The 22,815-nt window shown below is 35.7% G+C and overlaps 1 protein-coding gene across 1 annotated transcript in view; it reads right to left on the bottom strand.

Annotated features, from left to right (window-relative positions):
• The window catches only part of LOC118743379 (homeotic protein distal-less), a gene marked incomplete in the record, with an annotated part of 93,772 nt that overhangs the window by 49,873 nt on the left and 21,084 nt on the right, over positions 1–22,815 (bottom strand). Inside the window, 1 exon segment of the mRNA XM_036476010.1 lies at positions 15,221–15,414. Within this exon segment, the coding sequence (XP_036331903.1) occupies positions 15,221–15,414 (194 nt within the window).

Genomic DNA, 22,815 nt, shown 5'->3' with positions numbered 1-22,815 from the left:
CACGTATGTACATACTTACTTGGTATCCATATGCGTTATGAGCGTCTGCATGCAAAATGGCATGAGAAACTTTTACACAGTAAAGCAAAATATTAGGGGTATTCACGATCTGGTGCATACTACTGTTGTTTGAACACATGGAACAACAACAATCATGCTATTTATGATATCTATGCATCAAGCACCGGATCGGGAATACCCCTATTGTAATTCAGCTAAATTGCTGTATTAGCGAATATTTGATGAGCCCTTCTTGATAACACTGACTACGCAAGATTATAGGTGTTCTTAGCACTTCGACAGCGTTTAAGGAATTCTCAAAAGACTTTGTTTTATACACATCTCAAATCAAGGCTGGAAGCGCAGTAGTAAGGCCTGTAAATCAGCCCGCCCCACATCGTTCCCCCGGCATCATAATTTACTTCCCCAGTATGGGAAATGAGTTAAAACGCGTAAGAAAAATATCTAGATGGAATTAACTTCTTAATCTCAGATTTATGATCTAATGAATAATATTAACGAGTAAATATGTATACCGTAATCAACAAACCGAATCAAATGATCGGAGTCCATTATTGTCAAAATTAATTAGAGAGGGTAAAGATGTAAATGGTACTAGTATTCACTCAATGGAAGTGTAGAAAACAAATATTCTCTTTTATTTTGCAATGTGGGTATTCACACCTGTCTGGTTATCTATTTGGTTATGTGGTTAAGTTGTATTCAGTTATAACAAGGATCAGGACACAGTAGAATCATAACTTTTAACTAGATAACCTGATAACCAGGCAAGTGTGAAAACCCATATGTAAATAAAGATCTCCTATTGAGATACGAATGTAGCCCAAAATAGTTCTGACACAAATGGCGTCAGTGTGTGAAAGCCACTTTATGATGTGTACCTACATATATGCAATAATAGCAATGTGTCAAAAGTTCGCAAACAACTAAGTACGAATAAATGTAAATTTTATAACAAGACTAAGTTTACGTAAAAACAAAGCGAGTGAAAAAATTGCAGAAACTAAGTACTAACAAATTCTCAAGTACTTATTTAGGTATGAAATGCGCAATGTTTTTTTTTTTTTTTATTACTTTGAGTAGAACTGCAACAACAAAATAGCAATAAATGGGAATTTTGTAAAAGCAAAAAAATATATATGTATGTATGTGTACATAGTAATCTGCGGGTAATAAAGTAAGGCAGGCAGCGCGTGTCGAATGCTCCTCTCTAAAAACCGAAACAAGAAACATGACAAAGGCATAGTTCAACTTACGAAAAAAAACAAGAAAATCTCAACAAAGCACTCGACAATGTCACCGGTGTGTAATTTATACGTTTATGCCTATGGTTGTGTCCTAAATGTAACGAATGCGAAAGAACGCGTAGCCATTTTTATTGCGAACGTTCAACGCTCAAATACAGGAACTATGAATTAAATGCCGACGCACTGTATGTAAATACTATGTAGTACATATATCACGATACTCTCACTGAATAATGGTATGCTTATTGCTAAACAAATGCGAACTTGCTTTACCTACATACATACATGTAATGCATATGTTTGTATGGAGAACATACTATATGCTGGCATAAGTCACATCAAATTGATGTTGTTGCCACCAGCGTTGCTGTGATTATTTATTTACGCGACGATCTATGACACTTACGACACTTTACGGCATTAAACCGCGCGTTTCACGATATCATATCGTTATACATACATACATATACAGTGTCGTGGATGAATGCTGGCAAAACCAAAAAGGGGGAGGCCATGTGTCTGCATATACATACATACGTATGTATGTATGTACAAAATGTACTACATAGTTGATGGTTGAAAGTGGGTCGAAATGTGCTTGACCCACACTTGTGGGTATTTACTCGAATTTATTTTTTCGCACTTACATATGTAGATACGTTGCTTGATGTTCTCGCCTATGAAGAGTGAAATTGTTTTCGGCAGCGTAGAGCAGGGGTTCCTAAACTTTTAAGATGATGGAACCATTACTAAATACCTTTCATTTTATGGAACATCACATCATCATATTACTAACAATCAAAGGCAGTGCAATTTACATATAAAATGACAACTTACTAGAAATACATAATATACATACTTTAAATTTTAATGTGAAGTATGAAATTGTGAACTGTTATTAATTTTTACTTTATAGTTCGGTATTATGTCTGTAAGCTGTATGTGCGTTTCTGGGGTATTTAGCATCCTATTTCGACCTGTATTTTTTTTTTGTGGCAGAAAAAAGCAAAGTTGAGATAACCTTTTTTGCAGCTTCATGGTATTCACTTCTAGCGCTAATCCAAAACTCGTTCAGAGACACAGTTTTAAATGTGTGTTTCAATGTCGAAGTACTATGAATGCTTCGTAAATGGATTTTGCACCCAATCGATATTACCACATCACCCGAAAAATATTCTGACATAGATTTCAGGAGATTTACCAAGTGCATGGCTATTTCATTTGCAAATTTATCGCGTTTCTTGTAGAAAGTTGTATAAAGATGGGAAATATTCAATGCTTTTCTTTCAATCCAGAAATGAAATTTTCTTTTAAAGGATGATAATATATCTCTCGCCAAAAATATGGTTGTTGATTTTCCGAGCAAAAATGTAGTAATTTCACTAATATTTCCAAAAATGTTACATGCCGGATATTTTAATAATATTTTGGCGCTTACAGCAAAGTGTTCGGCCGAGCTTCTCCAATTTGTGGTGCTCGCCTTAATACTGTTACACAAAGGTTTGCCATTGCCTGCCGAGGGGTGACCGCTGTTAAGAAAAAACCTTTCTCTATATTTTTTTTGCGATATCGCTTTGACCAGGGCTCGAGCCCAGGTCATTCTGAGTGGTAGAACGCACCTCTTACCCTTTGACTACGGCGGCCAACAACACATACAAGTTAGAAAAAACAAGCTGTCAAGAGCAACGCTCAACGCTCTTATGTACATATATATAGATGTACTTGAAAATAGATAATTGCGTCGAGGTCATGCTGTTTAAAGAACTCTTCTTTGCGTGCAACTCAAACCGACTGCCGACAGCCGTGCTTATTCAACCAAAAATTTATTTCACTGAACGCCGGCGACTTTCCTTTGGAACACTTGGGTTCCGCGGAACCCACTTTAGGAAGCTCTGCCGTAGAGCATCAAGCTAAAATCTAATCAGCCTGCATACAAACATGTGGCACACATAAGTACTTTGACGCAGGACCGAGTGTATAAGCCTAATAGAATTTGCATTCATATACATATGGATGTATTAGGGTGTACGATTAATCACCTTTTTCCCAAAACCGGTTTTTGAGTTATTCGAAAAATTGCAATTTGAAAAAAAACCGGTTCCATATTTTAAAATTAAGAAAAACCCAGATAAACCGGGTTTATTTTGCATAGTTTTCATACATTGAAAGTGCTTATATTGGTATGAAGTCATGACCAACAGGTACAATAAAACTGTTAAAGTAAAGTAAAGATATATTTTATTTAGAAAAGAGCCGTCGTATCTGAGTGCTCAGATGTGCTTTCTGCCACTGGGGAGGTCCATGGTTCAATTTATGGCCCCATAAACATAAAAAATAGGGTTTTCAATTAGCGATCGCCTCTCGGCAGGCAATGGCAAACCTCCGAGAGAACTTCTGCCATAAAAAACCTCTTCGTCATAACATCAAGAAACAGCATACGAATTAGAGGAGAAGCTCAGTCAAGCCCGTAGAAAACGTTTAAGATCAAATATTTACTTATTGGAATCAAATATTTTATCCTGTTCATCGCTAAATAACCTAGAATATATTGAAGCAGTTTTAAAAACTTCGAAAAACTCAAAACTTTTATTTATAGGTCAACATTTGTACGAAATTAAAAATCGGTTTGTTCGATAAAAAATTCGGTTTATTCGATATTGGAAAAATCAAGATTTCAAAAAAACTGCCTATAGATATCCAAAAAAATCGGCGGAAACCGGGTTGGAAAAACCAAGTCAATCACCCTAGTATGTATGTAGAAAGTAGTTGGTTATGAATGAGGCGATTAATGAGACGATTAATGATATAAAGTTTTACCTACAAACATATAAGATATATACCCATTTATATATGAGGGATGGTTAGGTTAGGATAGGCGGACTGTTCTTTTCAAGAGTTTACTGGATGGTCACAGAGGCTTCGAGCGGTATATTTCTCTATAGACCGCAAATCATCCCAATTTTTTTTCGGAATTCAGTCAGTCAAGATCTCAGCCGAGGACCCTATAAAACCCGGCTCGCGCAGGAGTTAAAGCCCAATGACGATGATATGTGCCGTACGCGCGGTCAATGAGCACATAATCAACTGGAAGTGATTTCAGTATTTGATGATTCTGTTTAGTGATGAATATTTAGAATGACATTGCATTTATTTTTTAAATTAGTGCCATATAGAAAACCAGAACTAACTGACGCGACAAAAAGTTATTAGACAGCACTCTAGATATTCGTTATGAATAAGTCATAGCAGGAATTTCATTGGCATTCTGATGAATATCATCTTAAACAGTAGCCAATAAATAAATTAGTTCCAAAGCAGCCGCTTTTTCTTTCAAATTCAACAAAATTGCAAGGAGGAATGTGTTCGTAAAGCAGTGTGATTTTGTCACTGAAGTCTAAATGGCACACGATCTTTCCATGGAACTTCAAAGTGAAGCGGCGTCACACTGACCAGCATTCGGGGCAGCACTTTGTGCTGGAAAGAACCTGCAAGTAATGCTGGCGCAGCACAGCGACTCTACACAAATCTGTTTACTAACAAGCACTGAATCATCCAGCTCATTAAAATACAGTGCACATTGCCGATGCGAGTGCAATGAAATGCTGTATAACTCTTAATGTGGGCTGTGGGTATGTGTGTATTTATGAGTGCATGCATGGGAACTAATTATGCAAGTATGTATATAAAAAAAAAATAATTATAATACCAGCGAATAGTTAGTGCTTGGAAATGTGCATATTTTTATTGTTGTTGTTGTGGGGGCTGGCAGCAAAGCGCGCCCTTTCGCAGAAATCCCACCTGGCGGGGTTTTTCTGATTTTGATGAACTACTAAATACACATCTTACAAGAATCGCTCGAGATAGATGCACATATGTATGTGTGTAGATACGATAGGTACATGCATGGATATATCTGTATAGATTTTTTTTATAAGGGGTCTTTAAGCGCGCACAATCGCTGTGTTGAAAACAAAAAACGTTTTTGCATTGGAACTAAACAAGTCCGTCAAGTCTTCAAAGTCCCCAGCGAATTTCGCATGAAAAAAATTAACATAATTAAATTTCAAAAAGTAGTCAGCAAGAAAAACGGTAAAGATATGCGCGCACTTGCCACCGAAGACACATATCTATGTACGTATGTATGTACAAACATATAAATACATGCATGTGCATGTCATCTGCGCTTGCACTTGCACTATACACGCAGTAGTAGTTCATGTCGTTTGAGATATGTATGTACATCATGTTGGTGATATCTTTAAGATACGCGCTAACAATTTTCAAGATAAGCTTAAATGCGTCGCATAGATGAACATACATACATATGTATATGGGTATGTATCTAGCTACAGAATTGTGCTTTCAGTGGGGAGCGATCTCAGCGATGAAGTGCAAGTGCACTGAGTAAACGAGGGTAGCAATAGAAGAAGGTGTGGTGGCACCGCCTGAGATCTACATACATATGTATGTATCTGCGGTCAATTTTGCATCACTGCAGCTGTCGACTTAAAAAGTGAAGATAGATGGAAGTGGGGTGCTGACCAGCGCGCGCTTAAGTGGAGTACAAGTATTTTTTATAGTGATTGATAGTTCACCATACAAGCTATGTAGGTGCGCTACTCGACTGGCGACTGAAGCGGCGATAGATGTAAATGACACTCAACTCAATTCAAATCAACTCAACTAAATTTGCTTAAATTAAATTTTTTTATTTTGCCTGCATGTAAGGCCAGAAACTGCCGAAATGGGGACTTACTATAACTAAAACTATCACTTAGGTATACAAATGAGGGATATATACATTTTTGAATAAAATTTCACATCTTGAAGTACAAATATTGGAGCACAGATGCTTTCTGAAAATATCTATACGCAGAGTTGCACATTAAGGTGGCCAATGAAAAAAGTTGACGCTCTTACAAGAGTCATAAAATTTGGTTATTTTTATGAACGAAATTTGAATTGTTTAAAATGTGTCGACAGTTTTCTTTTTAATAAAGCCCACTTTACTTTTTAATCGTATGCCATTAAAACGATTTATAAAACCAACAACATTTTAGAGATTAGTGTGTGGCATCGGTAAGTTAATTGGTTCAAGCCCTCCCAAAGCCCATTTCAGTCTAGAATAATGGTGGGGGGACAATCATATCATCAGTTATTATTTGTGAAGCAACGCAGCAGTTTTGAATACCAATAATAACATGAATTTAAAAAATCTCAAAGTACCCACCACCAATTTAGGTTGTTGATGTCCTCCTCTGTAGGTAAAAAATATCAAAGGTATTAGGACAGTCTCAACAGTCCGACATTTTTAGTGCTTCCATATTGTCTGTGATACATTGAGATTTGTGTGATTAAAATCCTCCGAAGTCTGCATTGGTCAGAAGCTAATGCTGCTACCGACTCTATTTAGCTCTCCCTATTTATTTATTTCTATTTATTTTTTGGTTATTTTTGTTGAGATATTAGAGCTTTGTCGTAAAAATGTAGGAGGAGAAACTCTGCCAAACACTTAACGGTATCGTAAGTGTCGTATTGTTGTACCTCGTAAGCTTTAAAAGCTTAAATAAATGTTTAGAGAACTTGAAACGACAACCAACTATTTTTTAACACTGGAAAAATTCATAATATGACTTTGATGGTATTTTGCGATGCGTTTAAAGTTTACGACATACAACAATACGACACTTACGACACCGTTGTGAACACCCCAAATATAAATATTCATAGAGCTTTGAACTCTCTCCGAGGCTCTTCACAGTCAGCATGTCGTTGATCTCTTCTCCGCTTGTCGATGTCCTTTTTTCATCGCATACTACTTTTAGATTTAAGTCTCGGCCTTGAAGATTGGCAAATGATCAGAGAGTTTATTTAAAGTTCCTCATAGAGATCCCGGTTACTATTTTGGTTTCAATTTAAGTAAGTTAGTATCTGAATATTAATTTTTTATTTAGCTCATTCGGGGCTATCTACGAGCAGTTGCAGGCAACATTAAAATTATGACCATGGCGACGGCCGAGCAGCCGGTAAGTCAAGCCCAGCCAGCTCGTCCGGCTGTTCAACCGTCCCGCCCCCCTCCCCCCCGTCACCATTCGATCAAAATGCCAGCTGCTACCAGCCGCCGCAAGCCGATAACAAGTTTGCTTTCGTCACTTGCGGCTGACATTGCTGCTAAAATTGTTTACTGTTGTTGTTGTTGTTTGTAATTTTGTTGTTGCTATTTTGTACTCATTGTTTCACCTCCATGAATATGAATGCAATGCATTTTTTTTTTTTGTAATACATAATTTGTTGTTGCAGCGCTCGTTTTGTTGCACCAGTAGTGCAGCTAGTACAAATATGTATTGTTGTTGTTGCTTTCGGTTAACGTTGCTTGAGATGTTGTTCGCCGCACACACATTTACATTGGTGCGATTGTTTTCATTATCTTTGATTTTGTTTACAGATTAGTGAATTAATATTTTCGTTGTTGAATTTTTTCGCTGCATTTTTGTTTTGTTTGATTTTCATTGCATTTTCATACAAGTTTCATTGTTTTTTTTTTGTTTGCCGCTGCTGCCGCCTTTGTCGCAGCTGCCACAGGGCGTATTGCGAAAGTGTTGCTGTTGTATAAATTTATACATTTTTTTCTACCAAAATTGTATGCGATTTTTTATTTACATCTTTTGTTTGCTTTTTGGAGCTTGCAACATGCAACAGTTGCTATGGCTGTGACTATGTTTGTGTCTGTTGCTGTTGCTGTTGCGGCGTCGCAGCTAAATGCACATTTTAGTCGCTAATGTGACATGCAACGCTTTACACCAGGCATGAAGAATTAATGAGCCTGTGGAGGGGAGCGAATCGAGGAGATGCGAGCTGCGAGCTGCGACTCGCTTAACTGGTGCTGCTGAGCTGTCGCGCGCTGGAGGTGTTCGACTGCCACGAAATCGGTTTTAATTTGATTTGTTGCACTGGCGCTGTGACATTCACAAGTCAACAACGAATGACACGTCAGAGCTTTGGGTTTTGTTTTAGCGATTTTAATTCGCTGATAAGGTCAATGGTGGATTTTTTATTTATGCAAATGGTTTTATATTGCGTATGAATGTTAAATTATTTTAATGGAATTGCTTGAGTAATGATTTTCGTACGAGTATTTTTGCTGTTGTTCTAATGACGTCACTATATATTTTTTGCGCCTAATAAAGTTTTTCGAAATTCAGCGCATATAGAGGAAAACACCAGCAAAGTTTTAAATTTGGCAAAAAGTGTGAAGAAATCAAATTACGATGACCATCGAGCTCTCCCACGTCAGAGAAGCTTACAACGAAGGCAAGCGCTAGGCGCAACCAACATTATTACCCTCATACGGAGCGAAATACCACAGAAGGCTTGCAGTGCAAACACCGAGGTCGAGTGACCTCCAATAGTATATTAAGATGCCTGCGGATTGATACTGCACAGCTTGATAGCCTGCGGTAGACATTTATCTTAGCCATCCACTAAGTAACAAGTACCTACCGATCATCGACGGGCTACATCATCTTTAGGAGAGGACAAGGAGGTCCACATGTACATGCATAGATGCAAGGAGGCATTCTATGGGCGATGCCAATGATTCTGGATTTCAGGCGAACAAATATGAAATCAGTATTGCCAATCAACTACAAAAGCTTAGACTTATAGCGACGACCGAAAAAATTATTAACTATGGCTTTAAAATTTAAATAAAATCTAATTAAAATTTGAATGCTGTTAAACTAAATTTTTTCTGATGATAGCATGTCCGAAAACTGCAATCTCAGTGTACTTTGTCCAATCCACAAGAAGGAAGATTCCAGTTTTTTTCGCCAATTATCGCTGAATAAGCCTTCTTAATATTGCTTACCAGGTCCTGTTAGCGACACCGTGTGAATGACTATAAAGCCCTTCACGATCCAACTGATTGGACCTTATCGGTGTGGCTTCAGGCCGGCTAAGTCCACAGTTGGCCATATTTTCAAAACACGTCAAATCCTGGAGAAGACACTCGATATGCAAATGGAAACACACCACCCTTTTTGTCCAGTTGAAAACCGGCACAAACATAGCACAAAGAGAAGTGGCCTGTGCGACAACACGCCTAAATTTAGGATCCCTGCCAAACTAATAAAGCTGTGTAGAGCCACGTTGAGAACAAGTTTCAGCTCCGTTCAAATCGAGAAGGATCTCTAAGCGTCGTTTGAGACCAAACAAAGTTTTCGACAAGGAGATTCAGTCTTATGCGACTTTTTCTATCTGATGCTGAAAAGTGTAATAGGAGTTGCTTATCTAAACCGCAGCGCCAACATATATACCAAAAAACGATGCTGCTGGAGTATGCAGATGATATCGACATCGTGAGCTTGAAACTTAGGAACATCAGGGCAGCATTTTCCAGCTTAGAAAAAGAATCTGGATACCTTGATATACAAGTAGAAGAGGACAAGACAAGGTACCTCCTGGAAACATTTAAAAAGTCTTCGGCTTTATTTGCCCAGGTTCCCAAATATATTCCCCCCACAATGTCCTCAAGGCTGAATAATAACTCTTGGCCAAAAGGTGATACTTTAAACTCGGTGGGTAATTGAAAAGCAGAGCCCTCTCACGGACGTGGACAATGTCGAACAAAGACGAAAAGGCTTTGTGTGCTGTGCTTAAGAGAGACCTACTCTACGCAAGATCTATGACCCTGTCAAGTACACATCGACGGCTGAGTGGGACATTGACATTTTCTCGGCAGCCAGTTCGAAAACGCCTTATCTCATAAAACTTTTCAAGAGCGCCTTTTTTCAGAATTTGGTTAAGGGACCAAGGAGAACCTTCTATCTCAGAATTTGTTTCAAAAAAGCGAGTAAGTATTCAAATGCATATCAAATTGAAAGAGTAAAAGTGGTTCAGGGATATGTGATAAAATTAGCACTGGGAAAAATTACAAAATATACACGCAATCAACCCCTAGACCATAACTTCCAAGCTTGCGTCAATGTCAACTGCACTTTATGTATTCCCCACGTAACAAGATATAAAGTAACTGCAACCTCAATACAGATCTAGAAATTTGCATGTTTTCAAATATATTTGCATACATACATATATATCTATAAATTTGTTCATACATCAAGATTTGCACTTATGTACATATATTTGCTTGTAATTTTATATCTTCGTCGACACACTTACATATGTACATGCTAAGGTGCATACATAAGTATCTGCTATAAGTATGTTTGAGTTGAGTGAATAGTAAAGTGCATTGAAGTGCAGTACAGCCGATCAGCGCACACAGGCACTCACTCACACACCGACAATTTCAAAATCATATGAGTCTATCTCGTTGCTGTTTCGTTTTGTTTTCGAAAATATTTATTGGTTGTGGGCGTGGGCTTCCTAATTGAATTAGTATGCCACAAGTTACTTAGTTGTTTGATAGCCTCAGACGTCAGTGGTGACTAGCAATAAATAAAACAACAAAGCACTCAAATCCAGCTATTCAGCGAGTCAACGAGCTAGCCAAGCAAACACAATATTCATGTATGTACATACATATGTATGTATGTATGTATGTATGCATTTAGTTAGAACAGCTGTGTAAGTGTGGTTTACCTCAACGACAAGCGCATTCAGAGGCATACATATATACATATGTATGTATGTAGCTCTTGAGTAGCGAAGGTGGCAAGGGGCACCAAAACTCGTTCGGTCATGTTGCGACGTGTGGGTGTTGCATGTTTTTCACATTCGCAACACTGCAAAGTCGAAATGCTAAGGAGAACAATACAATTTTCGAGTTCTTTTTTTTTCAATTTTGTATTGCTGTTGTTGTAAGATATTGACTTTACGCGACTGTTATAAGATCGCTTTGTCGAGTAAGTCTAGGCAAGCAGGCAGACTAGACTGGCTGGCAAGTACTTAGAAGGCAGGCAGTAATATGTCAGGGTGGTGTTGCAAAATAACTCCCCCTCGTTGTAATGAAGTTTTTCATCGGAGTAGGGCGAGCGAGCGATTGCAGCACAGCGCAGAGTCTGATATGTTTTAAAGCGAATACACAGCGGGAAAATTTTATTGAATTGTTTCTTAATATTCAAACTTTTTATTCTAAATTTGTAGGTATGAGATTTTATAGCTCATTAAATTTTAAAAGGATATAGTGCAAGTTTCAAGTGGTTACAGAATGCCGCTGATTTTTGATAACTTTGTTAGCTCATGGCGTTAGGCATTTTCTCACTTACATACTATATCTACATATGTAAAGTATGATCAAAACAGGAATAATTTATTTAATAAAATGCACCCGGCTGAAAAAAATCAAAAAAAAAATCCGCGCGATTTTTAACTGCGTGAGACTTAAACTAAAATTTTCTAACAATTCAGAAGAAAGCTAGATTACTATTGAATGAATAAAAAAAAAAGTTTAAAATTACCTACCTTCATGCATAAATGCTTCGTGGACGAATATTATAAAAACAAAAAATCGCGTAGGCTGTACAGAAACCTATCTTTGGCCTTCTTTGGTCTAAGCTTGAAAGTGTTTAGGAGAAATGATTAAAATTACAAAACCGTTAATGAAAATAGTTGTAAATCTAGGATTTTTATTACGAACTTCTTGTTGTAGCAGTTTTCCCTTGACATGGAATCAAAAGCCCGCATCTTTTACATCGCCGTTTTTATAGAAGTTGTCGCCAGAAATAGCGAGGGATGTACCAAGCTATTGAACTTAGTAGTGCAGTTTTTTTACAGTGTTCCCATGCCACTACTATGAAAGGATATGGCACAAACAGTCTCACAAAAGGGAGTTTCAGCATTGTAAGTTACATATATGGTATCTTGTTGGGCGTGCGCTCATTAAAAATAAAGCTCTACAAACAAGTCCGTTCGGGCCTAAATTTCATTTTTTAAATTAATGGAAATATTAAAAACTTTGAAAGTAAATTTTTATAGCCTTATTCATAAAAAATAAAATAGGTTTAAAGAGCTTTATAAAGTGACGTTTTCATATAAATTTTCGATTTATAAAACAGTTAAAGACTTCCTTATTATATTGAAATTGGGTGTTAGTCTAGATTTTTTTTAAATACATATGTACATACATATATATGTACGGTATGTAATATTTTATACTCCATATAAAAACTCTTGGCATCATCGAACTTTTGTAACCGAAATTCGTATTCCTCTTTTATTGTTTTCTGATATATGTAAGATTGACCTACCAAAGTATTAAGGCACCATAACAATGAGTGTGGCTTGTTACCACACCCATGTTGTCTGATTAAATTAACGGCTCCCTGTGAGTAGCCTATGCTGTAAATTCCACGAAAGTATTGCCTAACAAATACATAAAATCGCGCTTGAATAAAATATTTAGTCTAATTGCAATCGTCACCAGAGAAAACTATGTCTGGTTGGACTAATTTTCGCAAAATAGATCCGTAGCCAGTATTATCAAAATCAATCTCGATATCCAATAAAGGGCACAGAACAACCTCTCTTTGGGGTCCATAGTCTTAAGATCGAAGAAGAGTTTGAAAGAAGGTAAAAATATAATGAAAAAGAAGTTAAGGTTTGAAAGAAGTATGGCTTAAGTTAGACAATAAAGAAACAAAAAATGGCTTATGAACATTGATTAATAAAAATACTTTTTTGAAAGTGGTCGCTCCACGCTGGGCAAACAGCTCGTCCGAACTGAAATCTGCTTATTTTTCACTTGGTGTATTTTTGTAACCCAAAATTTCGTCCTCTTGACTAAGTTACTAACATCAACATGAAAGTGCTGTACAGGTGACACTTTATTTCTGAAAGTGCATTATTGTCTGTCGGCAGATATCTACATACATTTTTGTGCGACGTACTTATTTTGCATGTTAACCTAATAACCTCGGGCAAAGACTTGGCTGAAAACGCCCTGAATTGTATAAGAAAGAAAAAGGAGTTTCCTTCAAGTAGAAATAAAAAAGAGAAAAACTGACCTACTCTTACCCAGCCAACGGGAATAAAATAAAGACAAATAGTAACCAGCTAGCAGCTGTCAATTGTGCTACCATAAAACTTGCAAAACAAATACAAGAGAGAAACAACACTGAAGGCACACAAAATATAGCAACGACTAATTTAACGGCTACACCACTGTACCATTAAGTACACAAAAAAAAGTGTTTCACTGAAGGTAAAGTCGAACATTTGTGTAAAAAAAAAACGTAAAAACCAAAAAATTCTTTTACCAAAAAGCTGCTCCCCATTTACCAAATATTTCCTTGTCCATCACAACGACAGGCTAATTACCCGCGGACAGTCGCGAAAAGTGCATTACCTCGAAGCGACAACTGAAAAATCGCTTAAATCAATAATTTGTTATATTTTTTTTTTTTAGTGAAGCTTCCATTGCGCTTTGACTCATTAAATTATTCGCAGCACTATCTACTGTTTTTTGGCAATGTCTCATTTCATAGCCGCCAGGCGTGGAGGGGTTAATGTGTAACTGAACGTGCCAAGAGGGTACAAAAAGTTGAACCAAAAACCCAAAATAAATAGCAACAAAAATTAATTTATGAGTGCACAAAGGGTGTAACTGCAATTTGACTGCAGCAGCAGTGGCAAGCAGCTCCTTCTTGTCCACTCTCATCACAACTTGGTAGCTTCTTGGCGGTGGCAGTGCCGCTTCACTTTGAGTAAATTATCGCGCCCATTGCACGTGCTTTGTTGCTGCTGCTTGCTGCTTTGCTTGCTTGATTACTTGGTTTGGTTTGGCGGCGTGGTCACTTTCCAAACGCCAGCGCGCTATCCAGCCAGTCGCTCAGCCAGTTGTTGGTGCAATTCATTTTATTTATAGCTTTTACTTTGCAGTGAATAAAGCAATAAAGAAAGATAGCTAGCTAGCTGGCGTTGGCTGGCTATTTTGAAACCGATAAGCGTCTGACCGGGCGAAAGGAAATTTGTTGCAAAGCGTGATCCGATCGATTCGACACTTTCTGTTTACAAAAGTTCGCTAGCAGAGTTTGCCGAGTAATGTGGAATTGCTTCCTCATAGCACTACATACATACATACATACATAACTTTTTCTCTAGTTTGTTGGCTACTGTTTTGCGTTGGTAGTTAGCGCGTAGTTGCTATTGTTTTTGGATTTATTTTATAGCTTCTTGTGGCAGTAATTAAAGCCGCCCTCTTGGTTAAGCGAAAGCGGAAGTCGTTTATTGATTGTTTTTTTTTGCTTTCGCATGCAAAGGGCGGACAAATTTATATGTGTTTATATATCTATGTATACCGAAGCACTCATACACACACACAAACATGCGCACAAGCCGATATGCAAGTGTTGCCATTACAATTCACTTTTGTTTTTTTTTTTTAATTTTTTTTTCCTAAGTTTGCTTCTGGCAGTAAATATTTGCCGAGAGTCGCTCGGGAAAATTAAGTTAAATTTAAGATTTGTGTCGGCAACGGGACATTGGCCTTCAAGCGGGCGTGTCCGCTGCAGTGCTGCCGCTTGGCCATTGTTTACCTTGATTTAATTGTTTTGTGAACTTTACTCTACAAATTGTATGTGCATACTAACTACTTAAGTACATATATGTATAAACATATATCTATAAGTATTTCGTTAATTCCCCTGTCCCATTAAATACTTAAATATTTAGAGCAGAATTGTTGGCGGTCAAAAAAAATCGATAAAAAGTATTTTGTTTTGTTAGCAAGTTGGCGAGGGCTTTAAGCCATTCTGGATGTTTTTTGAGTTTTCCCAATTTTTCTTCTTTTTTGCTTAAGCAACCATGCTTCGAATTCGATAGTAAATAAGTATCTAGTACGAATAACACAGGCAAAAAAAAAATTAATTTCTTCCTTTTTAGCTCAAATAATATTTACATTTTTATGTTGTATATACTCTTCTTTTTAATTGCATTCAATAATCTATAAAATTTCTTTTTTGGTATAAATATGTATTTAAACTCCTGCTTACCTGCGTTTGCGTCAGACCCAGACTCGCCGCTAATTCGGCTCGCTCTGGCAGCGCTAAATACTGGGTACGCTGGAATCGTCGATTTAATTGTTGTAATTGCAATGAACTGTATATTGTGCGTGGTTTGCGCATTTTCTTGCCTTTGCCATTGACGCGTAAGCCGGAATCTTCGCATTTGTCGGATATGGAGAAATCTGCAAAGTTTGAAAAAGTGGAAGAAGAATTATTTTATTTCTAACTTCGCTACCTAAAGTTTAAAAATATGAAAGCAACTTAAAATTTAGATCAATCCCATAAATAGCATATAACCAGGTAGCAATAAGGTTACGATATTTATAATAAAAGTTATAATTTAAAATTTTATTTCTATTTTACCCACACAATTTAACTATTATTTGATGATTTTTAGCTTTTGATCTATTGCAACCGTTATTTTCATATTAAATTTTTTAGATCATAAAATATTTCAATCGGTTATGAAAACGCAGTTTTTATTATAATGATTAAAAACTGTTGAAGCAAATACAATTCGAAAAAGTAACGAATTTTCAATGATCTATAAAATTAAATTCTTTATAATTCCCCAAACGAGTTTGCCTCACCATGTAAACCCGGTGGCAACGCCGGATACAAAATTTAATTTTTAATTAAACCATTTTTGTCCATCGTGTGTTTCAGTCCGAGTACACTTTGCTTTAGTCAAAAACTCAATCACTGGACTTTTCGTCCTATCTTTGGTTTTTTTTTTTTTAATTAAGAAAAAATCTTTTTCTTAAAAAAATTTTGAATTAACTCCTATTGTTATATTAGGTGTTTTTGAACCTGTATATACTATTTAAGAGTATGGCGATCCAAAACCATTCCAAATATAAAAATCGCTTAATAAAATGCGGCAACAAAATCAATATAAATATTTTGAATTACTCTCGAAGTAGACGAAATGTAATTGTCTGAGCAATTACTCACTAAGTGTTTGTATATCTTTAGCCCAATTTACCTCTACATGCATGCACATACTTATGTATGTATGTACATATCTATCACTTACAACAATAGGCGAAAATAGCCTACAGCCAAAAGCGTTTAGTGTAATTGCATTCATTAAAACCAAAGTTCAAAGCACTTGAAATGTAAACAATCGCGCATACATACTACTACTACACACATACAGCAAACTAATAGTTAATTTTATATTTTTTTCTTTCCTATTTTATTAAGTAGTAGTTGTGTGCGTGGCATAAACATTTAAAACGAAAATAATAAATAAGAAGCAAATTGCAAAATAATTTAATAATTGTCAACAATATTGTCTCATGCAGCAGACGAGCTGAATTGCTCTCCACAACACATTTTCGCAGCAATACTTGTAATTAACCGTTATAGCGCTATGCAAAACTATTATTAAACAAATCGGCAGCCACTTAACGATTAGATGAATAGTCAAATTGGCTGCCAGGCGGTGTGCCAGCTATAAATTGTAGCTGTGTAAGTTGGTGTACCCGGGGGGGGGGGCACCCTTTATGCTGCTTTTTGTTTTGCAAAAAGGTTTTTGCTACACACTAATCAAAAAACAAAAACTTTTCTGCAATTGGTGCACGCATATTTGGCCTTTACAATGTCATACGCTGTCGCTTTCAGGGAGGCCTGCCACAGCTCTATCCGTCAGCCCGCTAATTCCAGAATGAAATAATTAATTGTGGCAATCGAAATTGTAATAGCAGACATTATAATTACATACGTAGGCAAAGGCTGCTATTAAACGGATGTGTGTATGTACCTATTCACTTGCAACAGCAAACTACATACGTTCGTGTAATCAGGCACTAATATTTTATTACAATATTAACTTGTTTCTATAACATGATTTTTTCACTTTCGCCTACTTTTCTTCAAACGGCCTATGCCTGTGGTCCAGTTATTAACAAACGCAATTAATTTCAAAATGCAAAAGCAAATTTAATATATTTACTGCTTTGTTATTTTGATATATATTTTAAATCTCCTAAGAACGTATTTGCGGTTTATTAATATCTCATTTATATTTGTATTTCTCGAATACATATTTATTTTAAATACTTTTCTTATAATTTATGCAAGTAAACTGGTTATAAATTCATTCATTCACGACCAGTTGCCGACAACCAACCACTTTTTTGTACATACATATTTCCAACTCGAAATAAATCAAACTGCCCACAAAAAAAAAAACAGCGCATACTTGTTTAAACATTCAAACATAAGTTGGGACACCTGAAAACCCACGAAAAATTAGTAGCTGACATTTTTATGTGTGTATTGACAGTAGCCCACTGTGTCGCTCACAGCGGGGTGTCCACCTTAAACGTGCAACATGAACAATAATTCACTCATAACAGCACAAAAAACAACAGCATAATCATGTATGAAGCGGCGATACAACAAGTCAAAATGCCATTCATAAAGCAAACAAATGGGGTTCGAAAAAATATGCGAAGTGTTCACGAGTAGATAGTGATAGCTCATGTGTGAATCGTGAGTGTTATTGGAGTTCGCGGTTTTGAGTGAGATAAATTAGATCTTAATTACCACTAAGCTGCTGGGCAGTGGTAAATGAAATGAAATCGCATTGAATTGTAACAATTACATTGAATAAAATGAGACAGCTTTGCCATTGCCAGTTGATGAGTTAATAAACTTCAACAGGTAAAAGCTTCAAGTGCGCGCCAAAAATAGATGAAACGACAATGTAAAAAATTAATACATTATATTACATAACAGCTACTTTTTTTTGAGTAAAATAAACTGATATAGTTACTTATTATTTGATGCGGTGTCGATTTTCAGTTAAAAGGTGCAATCTTTTGAAATTAGACACAATTAATAATTTTTATCGCACAATTTTTAACCGACCTCAAAAATGAGGTAATAAATTCGTCGGAAAATTTTTTTTGTTAATGTACATATGTTACCGCATTACTTTGGACCACGTTAACCGAGAACTCTTTTTTAAGCGACTTGGATTCGATCATTGGATTATGGGTACTCTTAAATTTTTATACAAGAATTGAAGTCGGTTTTGTTTTTTGCTTAAAAAGTACTGTTTTTTTTTTTAAATACCTGAAGAAGCAATTTAAGAGGCATTTAAAAGAGTAGTTTTAATTGAGTTAAACCTATGATAAGTCTTTATTATTTAGTAGCGGCAATTTATTAGTTCTAAAGCGTTTGTGTGTGAATGTATTAATCCAGAAAACCAATATCGGACATCTCATCATCTTTAAAACAGAGCTGACAATTCAGTTAACCCGGTGCGTAAGCGAACAGAGACGATTGTGATGGGTTAAATAAGTAGTGGCTAGCCTGATTTCAGTTGGATTCAAAAGTCTTACGTCCTTCGTTACAATAGGATAAAACCATGGTTGAACAAGTTCTTCTTGCATTAATTACTTGCTTCTATCTCTCCTACCATAAAATAAATAATAAATAGATGGGTTTGAAACCTCCTTTTTTATTTAAAATGGCATTTTTTTTATTTTTTTCTCTCTGACGTCAGGATTTATTTTAAAGGACTTTGTAAAATTATTTAAAAAATTCAAGGCAATGTAGAATAAAAATATGGGTACGAAATGAAAGAGCAAATTTCTTTAGAATTAAAAAAAAATAAACTTTTTGGATTCACAAGGACGAGTAGGTAATTTTTCAAACTGATAAAGTTAGAAGGACGAAACTCTAGGAAGCTATCGAGTTTATATAAGTCCTTAACATATAATTTTTTCAAAATCAAATATTTCGAAATTTCATGGATAAAATTTTAAAAGGACATTTTCAATATTTACCAGTCCTTATGCACCAAAAAATTAATATAATTAGATTCTACAGAATTTCCTCTTTAATTTTATACCCATACTTCTCTAAGCGCATTTCACTGAATTCTTTAAATTATTTTTGAATTACTGACAGCAGAGTGAAAAACATAGAACGCAGTTTTTTTTGGTCCATGGTTTTGCGGATATATTGATTTTTGTGTGTAAAATTTACGATCGCACAATTAAAAAAAAAAAATATTATTAAATAAAAAAAGAAACATAGCCAATACTGCTCAAGAAAAGGAGTTTGCCAAGAATCCCGGAATTTTCGGGATCTAAAAAGGGCCGGGATGCCGGGAATAAAATTCCTAATACTACTGGAATGTACAATGATTTTTATTTTTCGAGTTTAATCAATAAAGATTAAAAATAATAATTAATATTTGAGTGTTATTTTTTCGCTCAAAGGAAATTATTACTAGATTATTGTTATAAGTATCAAAATTTTTGGATCAAAATCTCAGTTGGCTGCGTCCGTATGGCCTTTTAAACTTTATTAAAAAAAAAATAATGGAAAAATAAAACTCAAAAATAATAATAATTATATCTGAGCGACAAAATAAAATCATAAAATAATCATTATTTGTGATCGAAAAAGTAAAAATCAAATGATAGTTATTTCCGTTGAGCGAAAAAAAATTAAAAATCTCAAAATAATGATTAAAAGCTGATTTAAATTATTTTACTCATAATGATTACCGTCCCTGATTAAAACATAATTATACACTAAAGGACTTTCCTTTAACATACTTTTAGGTGCAACGCATTTGTAAATAATCGGCCTTATCGGGAATTTCATGTTATCAAATATTCCCAAAAATTTTAAGGAAAAAATAAACACTTTTTCCCGATTTGTTTTTGTTTTGCTTGTAAATTCTTGTGAACAATTAATTCACATAGAATTGGCGATAGGGCTGAATATTATGCTTGCTCTACTACTACGAAAATTTGAGGTACTGAAATTCCATTGTTTTATTTTTTCCGATAATCTTGGCTCTTAGCACAATTCATCCTCTCATCTGAATATTTTTTAACAACTGCTTTTCTGTTAATTATGAAAAGCTCAGGCGAGCGTTTGGGGTGACAAAAACTTTACCAACGCCCACTCGCTCCCGATTAGAGTCATCACGTCATGCACTTAGCGATGCACAACGCTCCATATAGGAACATACATACATATGTACACACATATCTATGTATGTACATACTTACTAAGCTCTACTTTTCAATGTGATTGCCGTTAAAAGTATATGTACATATGTACATATGTTTTTATGTGGCTGTGGAAGTAAATAAGTACCTGTAGGTATATAAGATGTACTTGCACAATATGTATGTACATATGTTTAAGTGGCTTTGTCCACGTTCACCGTCAAGGTTAATTGTTTTGCGATTGCCAAATCGTCAATTCGTGTTGGCGGCACCGACGACGACAACGGCAATGACAATTGCGAATCTCGCGCTGCCGTTGATTTTCGTTTCATTTTTTTTTCTCATTCATGCAAAACGAAGCAATTTTTTTTTTGTGTCTGACTGCTTGTAATGCGTTTGCACAAAATTGCAAGTACATTTTAGATGGTAAAAAGTAGTCAAAAACATACATAAATAAATAAATGAAAGCGAAGAGGCGAAAACTAAAATTCAAATAAAAAACTTTGGCAAAACTGCTCAACCATGTAAAAATGCGCGCACGTTGTCAGATCTATAAATGTATCTGGATACATACATACATAGGTATGTACAATTGAGATTGTAAATAAAACGTGTATGTATATATGTATAATTGTTAGAAAAAAATGTATTTATTTATATACAAAAATACATTCGAACCTACGCTATATCTACACGAATGACAGCGTGAAATCGAAAAACAAAAGACCGAAAATAAAAATGTCACAGTCAAGCGCGCAATTATGTCACTACAAAAAACGTGGCACATCCATATCTAAGTACGCTTGGATACGATTACATACATACAATAAATACCTACAAAATAAGAACCAACAAAACCCGGTAACATTCATACTTAAATTAAACGTCTATTACTGTAAACTTGTACATACATACATATGTACATCAAAACCAAAAAAAAAAACAGTAACAAAGAAAAATAGAATTAAAATAAACAAATCGTAAGCGCCGATAAAATAAAAAGATGAATCGCTCTGTGTAATCGCGATGAATTCATCTTTCCACTTGAAGGCGCATCGAGTGGACATTGGCAACAGCAGCTCGGTGTTTGTTTGTACGTTCGGAAGGACGTTGATGGGTTTGTGGGTACATTCCATAGGCATGTGCCTACAATACATTCATACATATGTACGTATGTACACATATTTGGAGGCAACGAAGAAGTAACGTTTAAATGAGCTTCAAATCAGTTGGACACTAAACGCTCGATTATCATTATTTGGTGACAATAATTAGTTAAATTTTTTTATATTTTATGGTTTAAAAAAATTATGAAACTTTAGCATTGAATTTTGAATAGATAGCATACATTTTTAAGAAAATTGCTCAGACTTAGACTTTATAAGCACACAAGAGGGAGCATAGCTTATATCGAATACTATTAGGAAGACCAGTTTTGCACAACTCATAAAATATTTTGAACAGTGTTGGACTCGTGAATATGTGTAAGAACTAGGGTGATTCACTGTAAATTCATTACATTTTTTATTGCGGTAAAACCGCAAGCAAAACCTTTTGAGCAATCAAGTTCCCTTCTATGATTCTTTTTTAACCGACTTCCAAAAAAGGAGGAGGTTATCAGTTCGTCGGAATATTTATACCCGAGCGCACTTGTGCACAAGGGTATTATAACATTGTTCACATAACGGTTGTTTGTAACAGGCAAAACGAATCGAGATAGATATAGACAAATGTATACATAAATGATCAGGATGAAAAGAGAAATCGATTAAGCGGTGACTGTCTGTCCGTCCGTCCGTCCGTCCGTCCGTCCGTCTGTCCGTCCGTCTGTGCACACGATAACTCGAGTAAAAATTAAGATATCTCAACGAAACTTGGCACGTGTACTTCTTTCGGGCGTAGGATGGATGGTATTGAAAATGGGCAAAATCGGACAATAACCACGCCTACCTCCCATATAACGGTAATTTTCAGAAATACGAAAACTGCGATATTTTAGTAACTACTAAAGATAATTCACTCTAAATTGGTACTTACAATGAGTTTCAGACGGAAAACATGAATGTTATAAATTTTTGGAAAATGGGCGTAGCCACGCCCACTTATGGTTGCATGTGTATACCTTGGTAACCGCTGCACCAATTTCTTCTAAACTTGGCACAGTTGTTGGCCTTAGTACAGCATACTAAATGGCAGAAAATTTCTAAAATCGAACAATAACAGCGCCCACATCCCATATAACGGTAATTTCGAGAAATACAAAATCTTCGATAAATCAGTAAATATTGAAGCTAATTTATTCAAAATTGATGCTTGCAACAATTCTTTATCAGGAAATACGCTTATCATAAAATTTTGGAAAATGGGCGTGGCACCGCCCACTTATGATCACATATATGTATCTCGGTAACCGTTCTACCAATTTGTACCAAACTCGGTATGGTTATTGTGCTTGCCACATAAAAGCAAAACGTTCAAAATTATTGAAATCGGACTAAAATTACGGCTTTTCATATAACGGTAAATTTTAGAAATGCTCGAAACGTCAATATTTCGAAATTTAAGGACGCTAATTTATTCAAAATTGATACACCCCGGCTT

The sequence above is a fragment of the Rhagoletis pomonella genome, unplaced genomic scaffold, assembly GCF_013731165.1.
Source record: "Rhagoletis pomonella isolate Grant_MI unplaced genomic scaffold, Rhpom_1.0 Rhpom_scaffold_00007, whole genome shotgun sequence".
In the NCBI taxonomy this organism is placed as follows: Eukaryota; Metazoa; Arthropoda; class Insecta; order Diptera; family Tephritidae; genus Rhagoletis; species Rhagoletis pomonella.
The sequence above is the reverse complement of the archived record's forward strand: the minus strand, read 5'-3'. Positions and strand labels throughout refer to the sequence as shown.